Below are 15,285 nucleotides of genomic sequence, written 5' to 3' on the forward strand. Positions count from 1 at the left end.
TCTCATTAACCAAAAAGCAGTGTCCTTTATCCCACAGTCTAAACAAGATTAGTAAACTCAGTACAAAGGATCAAATTGAAATCTTGCTTCTAAATTTGGCTTTTCTCATAAGAAAAGTTAATCAAATCATTTCCAATTACCTAGCATAAGAAGTATGCAGGCCATTTCATCAAAGTATAGGAGAATTTACACTTGAGTGTTGGAGGCTTGTATTTAAATGTTCTCCTTTCATTTATGGGGTTAAGGTATTGGTAATATTTCCTGCTCTTCATGCTTATTTGCAGGCAGAATTCACAGCCATGAGGGACCAATATATGAGAGGTGGAGAAGGCTTTATAATTTGTTATTCCATTACTGACCGCCGATCATTCCAGGAAGCTGCCGAATTCAAGGAGCTCATCTATCGTGTTCGGCACACATATGATATTCCAATAGTTTTGGTTGGAAACAAAACAGACTTGGAAGAATATAGGCAGGTAAGAAAACTTCCCTTGCTAATAATAAACTTTATAGTCATTCTTCAGGAATTAACAATGAATTTGGTGGCTTTTGTTTATTCCATTACTTCCTATACATTTTTTTTTAAATGTGGGCATTGCTACCAAGGCCTGTTCTTTTCTCCATCATTAGTTGTTGTTGAGAAGGTAATGCTGCAATCTGGAGCTGCTGAATCTGTCTTGTGAAAATATTCCCACCGTGCTGTTGCGATTTTGACATTATGAGAAATGAAGGAAGAACATATTTCCAGGGAGAAAATATTTTCATAAATATTTAAATTTACAACTATATTTCCAAGTTAGAGGATGCAAGGGGTGCTACAGTAGTATGGTGATTAGCATAACACTATTCTAGCACCAGCGACCAGGGTTCAATTCTGCTGCTGGAAGTAGGGAGTTTCTACTTCTCCCTGTGACTGTGTGGGTTTTCTCTGAGTGTGCTTTCCCCCACATTCCAAAGACGTATGGGTTAGTAGGTTAATTGGTCACTTGGCTGTAATGGAGCCTGTGGTCTCGTTGGGCCAAAAGGACTTGTTATCATGTTACATATGTGAAAAAGGGACTCTGAAAGTGGTCAAGTTCCTGATCATCTTCTGCCCATGTTCTTGGTAATGCAAGTCAAGAAGGTGTGGTTGCTGTAGACCAACTATAATGTATTTTGTAGCTGGCACATACTGTAGTAAAAATAAATGTTGATGATGTTGGATGTGTAATCCACTGGTCTGATTTCTTTTCAGTGGCATTAAGCCTTTTGAGAGTTGTATCTACACTGGGTTGACTGGAGTGTTACAAGTTAGATCACCCACAGAGGATAACATGCCTATGATCTGATTTTGCAGCCACTGTTATAATTCTAACTGTCACAGAAAAAATGCATTGATGAAGCAGTTGAAGGACTGCCCTGAAGAGCTACTGCAGTGATGCCCTGGGGCTATGACTGACCTCTAACAACCACAGCCATTTCTGAATTATCACAAAACAGCTTGTGGTTCTTTTAGAAAAGAGTAACCTCTCTTTCACTAAATAAGTTATATTTGTGTTGAATAATCCAATTGTAACTGAACAAATACAAAAGGAAAAGAAATACTTGGAAAGATGTTTGTTTGACACTGATAAAACATTACGCTGAAAATGGATGTCTGCTTTGTAGAATTTATATTTTATTTTTAGAATGTTGCAGTTAACTTTAAAAATGTATATATGGTCTGTTCAGTAACATGATTGAGATAAAAAAACAGAAAGTAAAAGCACGAGTAGTGCATAATCTTTATCAAATATTCATATCAGGAGTCTATGTGTAAAATATCCAGATTTGTTTACAGAATTTTGAGTGCAAGCGTAGGCAGTGACGAGATAGCCGAGATTCCTCAGGGGATGTAAGCAGGTGAAATGAATAGGCAAAGACATGAGAGATGAAATAGAATGGAGAGAAATGTACATTGAGCACATCTACATGAAACACTGTCTTAGGGAAGCAGCATCCATCATCAGAGATCGTCACCATCCAGACCATGCTCTTTTCTCACTGCTGCCATCAGGTAGAAGGTACAAGTGCCTCAGGACTCACACCACCAGGTTCAAGAACAGTTACTACCCCTTAACCATCAGGCTCTGGAACAAAAGAGGATAACTAAACACATCTATTGAGATGTTCCTGCAACCAATGATCTAATTTTAAGGACTCTTTATCTTATAATTTCATGCTGTCTTTATTTATTGCTATTTATTTATATTTGCATTTGCATAGTTTGTTGTCTTCTATGCTCTACTTGCTCTTTTATTGAACCTACTTCTAGCTACTATTCTATAGGTTTGCTGAGTACGTCTGCAGGAAAAGGAATCTCAGGGTTGTATGTAGTGACATGTATGTACTCAAAATTTTACTTTAGTTTAAAAAGTGGAATACCTTTTAAAATGGTGAATATTTGAAAGGTGTCAGTGTACAGAAGGACCTGAGTGCCCTTGTACACAAATTCCTGAAAATTAACGTACTGCTACATCAGGTAGGTGCTATTTTTGCCATTGCTACAAGAGGTTTTAAGTGCAAGTGTAAAGATGTCTTTCTGTAATTGCATTCGACCGTGATGAGACCACATTTAGAGTGTTATGTACAGATCTTGTTTCCCTACTAAGAAAATGTATAGTCTAACAGAGAGAGAGGAAAAATGATCACCAGCTTGAGCCCTGAGATAAGGAGATTGCTGAGTCAGAAGAAATTGCCTATTTTTTTCTTGAGTTTAGAAGACTGAGAGGTGTTTTCATTGAACTGTACATTGTTTGTTGATACCAAGGGTAGATGCATAATTGATGTACCCCCTGCTTGGGATACGTAGAACCAGGAATTACAGTCTGATGATGTAGATTCAGGATAGAGATGACAAGAAATTCACTCATCTTTGCAGGTACAGTTGGTCCTCCTGATCCGCGAATTCAACCAACCGTGAATCGCAAAAACCCGGAAGTGCTGTTCCAGCACTCGTGCTTCGAGCATGTACAGATTTTTTTCTTGTCATTATTCCCTAAACAATGCAGAATAACAACTATTTTACATAGCATTTACATTGTATTAGGTATTATAAGTAATCTAGAGATGATTTAAAGTATACGGGAGGATGTGTGTGGGTTATCGTGGATCGGGATCGAAAAAAATCAGAAGTTCTCTTACTAAGTAAGTCGGAACAGGTACATCCGATATTATTTAGCGTCAATTAGTCAAATGTTTGCATTCGTGTAGAGTATATATTTTACCTTTCTATGCATATAAAACACTTAAGAACGCACGTTTCAGCACTGGGCTCGGGAAGTTCCCGAGTTCAGTCTAGTGACAGATCGCTATTGAGTGCGCACTCCACCGTGCCGGGTTGATGTGGAGGATCAAAAACCCAAACCCACCAAACCCAATAATTAAACCACTACGTTGCTTGGTAATAATTGTAGCTGTCATTGGGGCACAGCCTTTCTACTTTATCCTTTAAAATTGTTCCAATCGTTGACTGACGAAGCCTAACGCATTTACAATGACTGATGGTGTTTCACCTCTTTCCGATCGCTTTATTGTTTCCACTTTATTTTCAATCGTTACCGTGATTATTTTCGTGAACAGAAACACTGCGGATTCACATCTCTGCCGCTGGGTCCACTGCACTGAGACAGGTTAAAAAAGGTCTTGGGTTCCGCTGGGTCCTAAGATCCACTGCGTTGAGACAGGTTGAATAAGGGACTTGAGCATCCGCGAATTTTGTTATCCACGTGGGGTCCCGGAACCAATGCCTCGCGGATAAGGAGAGCCAACTGTATCTGCAGAAAAGGACTGTAGTGACTCAATCACTGAGTGTGTTCAAGGTGAAGGTGGATAGATTTTTGTATACTGTGGGAATCTAAGGATATGGAGTTAGTGCTGGAAAATGATAATGAGGTAAGAGATCAGTGAATCTCTCAATAAATAGATCATCAGGCATCGGCCCCTATATCCATCTTGTGCTTCTCATTCTCATAGTTTTGTGAATTCAAAACCTTAAAAAAAACAAAAATTTCCAGTAATGCCAGAGTTTTATTAAAAATTATTTCAACATTTGAGAGAAGAATGCTTGGTTCATGTGGCACTTAGTAAAATATTACCATATTTAATTTACTACTGAAGGATATGTTAAGAATTTTAGATTCATATTAAAAGTAAATAGTATTCAGATCCTTTCAGAAATAATGAACATGATGTGCTTGATAGTTTTATTTGTTACCCATTTCAATGTACTCAGCATTATCTGATTGTGGAGATTCATAGTCAAACAGTCCTTTATACTGTGTATTCCTGCATGTCTTGGAGAACATTAATTGTTTATAAATTTTATTGCCAACTCCATTGAAATATTTTAATATTTTATTGATGTGATTTCCCCAGTTAATTTGCTGTCTGTCTCCTGTTCAGGTCATGATGTGTATTGTATTCTTCCTTGGTTTGTGCCTGAGGGCAGGTCTGAAGCCTTTGGATGAATTTTCTTTGGTCTTTTTCGCCTTTGCTGCAATAGGTTCAGCAGAAACTACACATTTATCCAGAAGCTACCTTTATAATGAGGAGGCAGAACGATGCACAAAATTTACCCCCAAAATGAAAGTCTTCAGGATGCAATTAAGGTCTTTTTTTTAGTTTAAATGAGTTAAGATGTAATTAAGTTATAATTAAGAAATAATCAGAATTAATTAACCATATGATAATAGTCATTTTGTATTTTATGGGATATAAAATAATTATGCATTACTCTGCAAATGGGCTGCAATTTTTGAAGTTCTTTAATTAAACAAAAGAAGATGTGGGTTTTAAATTGCCTTCTCAAAATAAAGATAAGTTGAAATAATTAAAGTTGCAACCAAAGATCTTACTTTCTTTTCCATCTGGAAAAAAATTGCACTCAACATTCTTTATGGCTTTTTCATCATCATGTTTGTTTTAATAACATTTTGATTTTAACGATTTTTCTCTTACTCTCTGCTTTTGTTGTACAATATAGAGAAGTCCGTACTGCAGTGGTTCTCTCCCAGTTTAAAGTTTTAATGTTCCAGCAACATTTATTGACAATTCAGACAGCAAGATCCATGCATGTACTTTGCACCCCAGGTGTTTTTCTACCTATTAAAATCAATTGACATATCTGCAAGGACCACAAATTAGGTTCATTGGTCTCTGCTCCTTAATTCCCTGCAGGCAGTCCTGTTGCACAAGGTGGTGCTCCAAGGTTACTTGTAAAATTCACGTTGGTATTAGTGAGTGAACCTTCCATGACAACAGCCCTATTTATCATCATACGGTGGCCTGGTCTCTACTCTCATTCTGACAGGGGTTAAAAGGCTGGTATTGCTGTTAAGAATGTAAGTGTAATTTGCTGGAGAGCCAATATCCCCAGCTGACCGTTTTTGATTTGAAGTCAGTAATACTGCAGGTTTTACTGAAAATTGCAGTTTAGTGGAGTTATGGGTCCATATATCTGGGCCGAGGTATTCAGACCAGTGGGATGGGAGTGTTTCTATGAGAGACGAACAGAATATTGGAATTATCCAATGTCCTTTCTTGTCAGTCCTACAGATTTTCCTTTTGAAGGTTTACTTGGATGACATGCTGCCTGATTCTTGTGAAGGAAATCCTGTGATATTGTGATGGCTCTGAACAGGAAGTTGATAAGGAGGGTTGAAGCTGTATGGTACGAATACTAATTGGAAGGGAAAACTCAGGTGGACTTGAGTCTTAGGACAGTGCAGAATATCGGTACATAAGACAAAGTCTGGTTATTTAGAGCGGATTGGTAGATAGAGTGTACATGGCAGTGGAAGAGACTCCAGGCATTGGTTTGTGATGGGTAGATGGACTTGAGAAATAGTGGTTGCAGAGGAATGAATTGATGACAGTTTGGTAGGTCGGGCATGGGAATCAATGAAGAGAAACATAGAAAGCACAGAGAACAGAAGTGTGTGTTAGACTATTTGTCTGAGGGTAGTCTGCTATTCAATATGATCATGGCTAATCCATTATCGCTGTGATACACTCCTTCCCCACAAGCCCTTTGAACACAAATGCAGTGTCCATTATTAAGGACCCCCACCACCCAGGATCTGCCCTTTTCTCATTGTTACTGTCAGAAAGGAGGTACACACTCAGTGGTTAGGGACAGCTGTTTCCCCTCTGCCATTTGATTTTCTAAATGGACATTCAACCCATAAATACTACTCCAATTTTTGTTTTTGTTTTTTGCAGTACTTATTTTTAAACTTATCTATTTAATTGACAAATATACTAATTCAGTGTTTCCTCTATTTATCATGCATTCACTGTACTGCTGCTGTAAAGCTAAAGACTTTCACAACATATGCTGGTGGTTTTGAACCCAATTCTGATTCTTTAAGCTTGGAAATCTGTTTTAAATTTATTCAGCTACTTGAACTCCACCAGGTTCTGTGGCAGAAAATTCTACAAGTTCACCATGTTTTGCATGATGAAATTGTTCTTCATCTCATTCATAAATGTCTTACCTGATATCCTGAGTTCATGACCCTAAATTCTTAAATCCCTAGTCAGGGCAAACATTGTCTTTGCATTCATACTGTGTAGCCCTGTCAGAAATGGTACCTTTCAATTAGATCTCTCTTTCCTCTACACACTAATAAACATTGGCCTGATCAACCTAATCTTCATTCAACACATTGCAAGAATCAGTCTGATGAGGCTTGGTTGCACTCTCTCAAATGCAAAGACCTTTTTTGTTACGGTAGCAAGTCAAATCTTCCAGTTCGGTTCAGACAAAGCTGTGTACAATTTTGATTAAAGCATACTCACTCATTTGCTCAGAACCTGGTCATGAAGGTCAATGTATCATTAGCCTTCAGTTTTTTTTTAAACTTAGAGATACAGCACAGTAACAGGCACTTCTGACCAGCAAGCCTACACTACTCAATTACAACCACGTGGTCAATTAACCTTCTAACCCACAGAACTTTGGAATAGATGAGGAAGCTGGAAGAAACCCACACATTCCCAAGGAGAACATAAACTGTTTACAGGTAGTGATGGAACTGAACCTGGATCACTAGCCCAGTAAATAGCTTTTCATTAACCACTGTGCTATCATACCATCTTTCTTACCTCCACACTGAATTTCCATGCTTGCTTTCAGTCACTAGTGTACAAGGACACCAAGATCTTCCACAGTAATTTGCCCTTACAGAATTCACAAATCACTTCCAAAAATTTGAGATATGGAATCAAATTTGCTGTCATGGAAGTTAGGTGAAAGAAGAAGGACATTTATAAATAAACACAAGTTTTTTTTAAGCTTCCATTTCTTGACAAGTGCAAATGACACAGTGTTGTGTTCCAGAAACTATTTCCTAGTTGTCAACCAGTTTTCAAACTCGTAAAAATAGTAGTTAGTGGCACTGATGGTAGGGGGAAATGGTTGACAATGGGGAAAGGTGGTGACTGGGGGGTGAGATTTTAGTTGGACTAGGTTAGTCAGTGCGGAAAGATGATATGCAATGGAAGGTGATGGTGGGAAGGCTGACATACTTGAGAGTTGGTGATGCAGAGAGAGGTGGTAGGCAGTCAGGAGGGATAGTGGTTGGTGAGAGGGAACAGCAGTTATAAGTGAGAAATAATAATGTGGAAGATGGCAGTAATGGTGAGGATCAAAAGAGATCAGTGGGGAGAGGGTTGATGGTGTTGAGACAGTCTGTAAGAAGAGGCAATAATCATGGTATGATTGGGAAGATGTAGCATTTCAATTGTGAGTACTTGAGGACAGAAACGATGGTAAAGAGAAAAATGTGATGATTAGTTGAGAGAATTTGTGGTCAAGAACAGGACAGGTAAGAGGCAATGACAGTAGGATAGCAAAATGGTGTTGAGGGCAAGCCAAAGTGGTCCGAGGGGATAAGTTTGCGGAGTGTAGGACTCACATTTTAGCCAGGTGAAGAGCATTCCTGCTCTTCTCAACTCAGAGAATGGTTGGCAGGCTCTTACCTTTTAGACTTTTTGTACCTTCTGCCTCCTGCTGTTTTTTTTCAGACCTAGTAAACTTGGCTGAGGTCATTAGAAAATAAGTGTTTTATGATGAGGAGAGGAGCATACTTAGCAGCTTCACAGATCCTCTCCATGGCATTAGCTGCCCACTCCAAACCTTGTCTGTTAAAACCAAAAGCAATATTGAAAGAGAACTTTTACCTCTCATAACCCTCAGTCATTTTGGGGATCAGTTTAAACTTAGAAGAATCACATTGCATCTATTCTGACTGTACTGGTTGAACTATTAGCTTACAATATATCCAATTCCCTTTGAAATTACTTTGAATTATTATCGTTATCCTTTCAGAAAATACATTCAAGATCGCAATGACTCACTGCGGAATAATTTTTAAATCCTGCTGTCCTTTCTTGCACTTCATATTTACAGCTGAATTCCCTAGTCCGAAACTAAAGAGTTTCAACTGTTGCTCAGGCTAAACATCAGAATTTGGAAGAAATATAATCTCAGTGATTTTGATCATGGAATGATTATTGATGCCAGATGAGGTGGTTTGAGCATCTCAGAAACTGCTGATCTCTGGGGATTTTCATGCACAACAGCCTCTAGAGTTTACAGAGAAAGGTGCAAAAAGAACAGCCAGTGAGTGGCTGTTCTGTGGGCGAAAATGCTTGTTAATGAGAGAGGTCAGAGGAGAATGGCCAGACTTGTTTAAGCTGACAGGAAGGCAGCAGTAACCCAAGTAGCCATGTGATATAACAGTGGTGTGCAGAAGAGCATCTCTGAATGCACAACATGCTGAATCTTGACGTGGATGATCTACAGCAGCAGAAGACCATGGACGTACAATCAGTAGCCACTTTATGAGGTACAGCAGTGTACATATGGGAGGCATAGTGCTGCTGCAGTTAGCAAAATGCTTTTATGGTGCCAGTGACCGGGTTAAATTCTGCTACTGTTTGTTTGTGCATTCCCCTTGTGACAAGTGGTTTTCCTCCAGGTCCTCCGGTTTGCTCCCATATTCCAAAGATGTACAGGTTAGTGAGTTAATTGGTGACATGAATGTAATTGGACTGTGCTGGCTTGTTGGGCTGGAAGAGCCTGCTGCAGTGCCATATCTCTCTAGACAGGTATAAATAAGGATATAATGCAGATTTCTTTGCTTTTATGCAATGCCTCAATTTAGAATGCAACGCTGCCAGACACTTACTTGCTTTTTTAAAAACTTATCTTTTGTGGGTAAATGCTGATTAGACTGAACATTTATGGAAGATGTTTATGGAGAAATAGCTCAATAAATAAGACCACTAAGTATTAATTTGCATATGATGAACTTGTACAGTAAGTCACTGAGTACCAAGTGAAGAGAGAGGTTACTGTTTTTATTATTTATAATGATTTGACAGAACACACACAGTTAGATAAAGACAAGTAACAAAAAAGCAGATGAACAGTGGGTGACAAAGGAGGGAAAACAATAGATTACTGACATCAGAGAGGAGGTATAGAGGACTGAAAAACCACACTCAGTGACAATTTTTTCACTTGCACTCGGATTTCTGAATGACCTTGTTTTTTTCATCTTTTGTGCCATTCCTTTATTTTTGTAATTTACTGTAATACTTTTGTCTTGTACTGTACTGCTGCAGCAAAACCACAAATTTTGCGACCTATAAGTTAGTGATAATCAAGGTGATTCTGATTTAAATGCCATAAAAGCTGTTGTCATAATGAAATTCAATGAGTTGTTAAGTGGTAGATTAGACATGCATTCCTCACATTTGGCAGTTTAAACTACTTTATTCATGACCCTTTCCCCACATATTGATTCACATCCAGTTCTTGGGGTCAAAGAAGATCCACATTAATCTCTTTCTCCCAGACTTGTGTCTGATGTCAATGCTGCATTTTAATGACCACAGATAAAGTTTCCACTGGTTCCTGCTCCCCCCCCCCCCACCCCCAATACAAAGGAGCAGAGCATCACTATGTCCAGCGGGGCTGCAATTGATCGAATGAATTAAGATTAGATCTATACTGGAATGTACCTATAAGGATAATTGCTGGATTTCAACAGTTCTTTGAGACATCTGTTCATAGACAATTTCATGGCCTGAATTTCAAGCTTCAATTGTGGCAATATGCTCACAATTATCGCTCGTGACACGATTCAGTGTTTGTTATTAAATACTATTGCCTTCATAACATTTGCAATTACTGTTCTGCAAATGGAGACTCACAATACCTTATGCTGTTTGCTCATACTCTGGGTCAAGCCATACTCCAGAAGGAATGCATATCAGATTGCCTATATCTGGACTATTCAAATGCAAAAAGGTCTTTATCTGTCACGTAGTATCTCTGTAAGCTTCCCTAATCATTTGGAAGTAGAAACAAAATAAAATGTATAATCAGCAAAAGCCAAAGAAATTAATAAGCTGCTGAAGTTGTAAGATCATAGAAAAATTATGATACAGAAAGAAGGCATATACTCTATTATGTCCATGTTAATTAGACTTCATCTTGCCTACCAGAACTAGGGCAATGGCCTTCTGTGTCACAGATTTTCAAGATCACATGGCCTTTTCCAGTCTGGCCTCTAGATAAAAATATTTATGCAAATCTCCATTTTGGCCTTTTTATCAAAGCCCACTAACTACAGAAGATGGTACTCACCTTTTTCAGACTTCTTGAGTGTAACTTGTTGGTCCAAGGTACAGTATTGTATAAGTGTCTTAAAGAAAACATATATATAGCTGGGGTGCCTAAGACATTTTGCACAGTACTGTATCCTAATACTGCTCTTTATTGACTATAGCTGAACGTTTAACACAATCATTCCTACAGTTCTAATCAAAAAGCTCTAGAACTTAGGCCTCTATACCTCCCTCTGTAACTTGATCCTTGACTTATTCAGCAGAAGACCACAACCTATGCAGATCGGAAATAACATCTCCACCTCACTGACAACCAATAGTGGCACACCCCAAGGATATGTGCTTACCCACTGCTCTACTTTCTCAACACTCATGATTGTGTGACCATCCACAGCTCAAACACCATCTATAAATTTACTGACGACACAATTGTTGTTGGCAGAATTTTGGATTCTGATGAGAAGGAGCGAGATAGATCAGCTGGTTGAGTCGTGTCTCAGCAACAGCCTTGCACTCAATATCAGCAAGACCAAAGAACAGAATGTGGACTTCAGAAAGGGTGAGATGAGGGAACACACACCAGTCCTCACAGAGGGATTAGAAGTGGAAAGAGTGAGCAATTTCAAGTTCCTGGGTATCAACATATCTAAGGATCTATCCTGGGCCCGACGTAGCAATGCAGCGACAATGGCACGACAGTGGCTGTATTTCATTAGGAGTTTGAGGAGGTTTCTTATGTCACCAATGACACTTGGAAATTTCTACAGCTGTATTGTGGAGAGCATTCTAATTGGCTGCATTACCGTCTGGTATGGAGTAGGGTGGGGCACTGCACAGTATCAAAATAGGAACAAAAAGTTGTAAACTCAGTCAGCTCCATCATGAGCAATAACTTCCCGAGCAACCAGTTCATCTTCAAGGAGTGATGCCTCAAAAAGGCAGCACCCTGGAGATGCTCTCTTCTCAATGCTACCACCAATGCCTGAAGGTATACACTCAGTGATTCAGGAACAGCTTCTTCCCTTCTGCCATCAGATTTTGGAATGAACATTGAACCCATGAACAATATTCTCATTTTTTTTGCACTACTTATTTAGTCTATATATACAGAGTGAGTGTGTGTGTCCGTGTGTATACACACAAACATACTGTACCAATACATAAGCTGTCCCAAATAAATTTATTAACATCCTCCGCCAGTTCCACGATGGGAAGGCTGCTCGGGTGACCATAGGAGGACAAGAGTTCGAGCTCTTCCTTGTACGCACAGGGGTGAGGCAGGGGTGTGTGCTAGTGTCGGTGCTCTTTAACATCTTCCTCTTGCGTGTTACCAAGATTCTCCACAACGAGATTGAAGACAGCAGCGGTGTGGCAGTGGACTGCAGATTAGATGGCAACTTCTTTAATATCAGGAGGCTCCACCAAACTCCATAGAGAACGGGTCCTGGAGCTGCAGTATGCAGATGACTGTGCTCTTGTGGCCCAGACTCCAGAGGATCTTCAGACTGTCCTTGCTGTGGCGGTGAGAGCGTACAGCAGGATGGGGCTGACCGTCAATACCACCAAGACAGAACAGTGTCCCACCCCCCTACCTGCCTTCACTGTTGGTGATGAAAAGCTGTCAGTAGTACCATCTTCAAATATCTGGGAGCATTCTCTCTGAGAATAGCAGCATTGACAACGACATCCAGAGCCGCATTAAACAGGATCAGCTGCCTTTGGGAGACTTTGACACAGAGTCTTTCAGAACAGGAGCCTTCATTCCTCACAGTACACCAAGCAGTCTGTGTCACCACCTTCTAGTGAAGCTTGGGTAACCTACAGCTGTCACATCAAGTCCTTGGAGCACTTCCACATAAGCTGCCTTCAGTGCATCCTGGAGTTACCTGGCGTGAGCGGGTGCCTCACACTGAAATACTTGTAAAGACCAACTGCAGAAGTATTGAGGCTATGAGCACCCAACGTCAGCTGCAGTGGCTGGGGCACGTGCCAAGGATGCCCCCATGTCGGCTACCCAGCAGAGTGTTATGCGGCCAGCTACATCATGGTCAACACTCAGCTGGAGGGCTGAAGAAGCACTATAAGGATCAGATGAAGAATGCTTCAAGGAAATGCAAGATCAGACCCGAGGACCTGGAGGATGTTGCTGCTGACCGTAACACTTGGCGATAGCTGTGTCGGGATGGGGTTCGAATTCTGGAGATGGAAAGAACAACAAAAAGACAGCAGAAGAGAGCCAGGAGAAATGCAGCCATGGTTGCCACCACTACCACATATACATGTCCCACCTGCAAAAGAGCTTGTGGGTCCAGGATAGGACTGTAGAGTCATCAGAGATCCCACCATTAAAGGAGTGGACGTCGTCATCAGATTCTGATGGACAACCGATATACACACAAACCTACACACACACTGTAATTTACAGTTTTTATTATGTATTGCAATGTACTTCTGCCACATAACAAAACTTTCACAACATATGCCAGTGATATTAAACCTGATTCTGATTATATTATAACTTTTCAGTTTCTAACTAGTAATTAATATTACTGAGCTCTTACAAAGCTAAGTACTTTTACTTCTGTTTCCCAACCACCTTCCCATTTTAACCAGTATATAGTACTGTACAAAAGTCTACGTCTCCTTAGCTATTGATACGTGTCAAAGACTTTTGCACAGTTCTGTAGTTCACTCCTCTGTGTGAGGTACTAAATTATAGCAACTTCCAAATATAAATACTATCATGTGGGAAGACAAACACAAACTCTATTCAAATGGTTAAGATATGCCTGTGAATGATAGGGCTTGTCAAACTATCAGAATGTTGATGACAAGACATTCAGTTACATAGTTTCTTCAGTTTATTTTTTCCCAGGGTCATGAGATTGAAAGTTGATTATCTTTCCAATATATGTGATGACACAAAGATTGATGTAACTGAGGGCAGTGCAGAAGATTGGCAAAGGATACAACAGGATATAGAACTGTCATATATGAGCAGAGAAATGGCAGATGGAGATTGATCCAAGGAAGAGTTAAGTGTTGCACTATGGGATATTAAATGTAAAAAGAAAGTACGCAGTTAATGGCTGGACCCTGAACAAAGGGATCTTCAGAATGCTGAAAGTAGCCACACAAATTGGGAGGGTGGTGAATAAGGTATTGGGCGTGCTTACCATAAGATTTAGGAGCAGAATTAGGCCATTCAGTCCATTGAGTCTGCTCCACAATTCTATCATGTTAGATTTATTAACCCCCTCCATCCCATTCTTGTGATTAATCAAGAACCAATCAAACTCTGCTTTAAGTATACCCAGTACTTCACAGCCATTTGTGATACTTGGTTGCAGAAGGGGGAGGATTGACAGCTCAATGTTCCAGGGTTCAGCTGTTTTAGATGGGATAGAGTGGGAGGGATTAAAAGAGGTTGGGTGAATTTACTAGTCAGGGAAAATGTCATGGCTGTGCTCAGACTGGATTAATTGATGGGCTTGAATACTGAGGCTTCGTGGGTAGGATAGAGGAATAATAAAGGGATGACCACATTAATGAGATATTATAGACCACCAAAAAGTCCACAGGATTTGGAGGGACAAATTTGTAGAAAGATTGCAAACTGTTGGAAGAAACAGATGTTTTATAATTGGTGATTTTTAACTTTCCGTGTATTGACTCCCATGTTGTAAAAGGGCTGGATGGGATAGAGTTTGTTGCACGTATTCAGGAACACTTCGTTAATCAATACATAGAGATTCCTATGAGAAAGTGTGCAATACCTGACCTCCTATTAGGGAATGAGACAGGGCAGGTGACAAAAGTTTGTGTAGGGGAACACTCCATCTGGTGATCATGATACCATTTATTTCAAGATAATTATGGAGGAGAGCAGATCTGGTCCTCAGATTGATATTCTAAATTGGAGAAAGGCCTACTTTTGATGGAATCAGAAAATATCTGTCAAGTGTGGATTGGGATAAGTTGTTTACTGGCAAAGTTGTACTTGGTAAGTGGAAGGCCTTCAGAAGTGAAATTTTGAGACTACAGTGTTTATATGTTCCTATAAAGATTTAAAGGCAAGGATAAGAGTTATGCATGGTGCCAAAGGAGATGGAAATCATAAGTGGATTTTTTGCTGCTGTATTTACTCAGGAGATGAACAGAAAGTCTAAAGAAGTGGATCAAAGCAGCAGTGCGGTCACTAATGTGACCGGCGTTTGCTGTCTTGAGGCAAATTGAAGTGGATAAATCAACTGGGCTTGTGGGAAGCTAGTATTGAAATTACAGGGGCCCTAGCAGAGATGCTTAACATATCCTCAGCCACAAGTGAGACACCAGTGGATTGGAGGATATCTAATGTTTTGTTGTTTAAGAAAAGCCCTAAGAATAAGCCAGTAAGTTATAGGCCGGTGAGCCTGACATCAGTAGTGTGCAAGATATTCTGACACCAGCTAAATACAGTCAGTTCTTGGATAGACAGGGGCTAATTAGGGATAGTCAACATGGCATTGTGCGTGGTTGGGCATGTCTAACCAATCTTATGGAGTTTTTCCAAGGAAGATACCAGGGAAGTTAATCAAGGCAAGACAGTGGATGTTGTCTACGTGGATTTTGGCAAGTCCTATGACA

The 15,285-nt window shown here is 39.8% G+C and overlaps 1 protein-coding gene across 10 annotated transcripts in view; it reads left to right on the forward strand.

Annotated features, from left to right (window-relative positions):
* The window catches only part of LOC132404908 (GTP-binding protein Rit2-like), a 328,089-nt gene that overhangs the window by 190,332 nt on the left and 122,472 nt on the right, over nt 1-15,285 (forward strand). For 9 of the 10 annotated variants that reach the window (XM_059989504.1, XM_059989507.1, XM_059989513.1 and 6 more), the window contains one exon: nt 285-476. In XM_059989504.1, the coding sequence (XP_059845487.1) occupies nt 285-476 (192 nt within the window). Of the gene's footprint in view, nt 1-284; nt 477-4,422; nt 4,780-15,285 lie in introns of those variants that run through there. The other variant, XM_059989505.1, reaches the window with a different exon arrangement.

This window comes from Hypanus sabinus, chromosome 14 (genome assembly GCF_030144855.1).
Source record: "Hypanus sabinus isolate sHypSab1 chromosome 14, sHypSab1.hap1, whole genome shotgun sequence".
Classification (NCBI taxonomy): domain Eukaryota; kingdom Metazoa; phylum Chordata; class Chondrichthyes; order Myliobatiformes; family Dasyatidae; genus Hypanus; species Hypanus sabinus.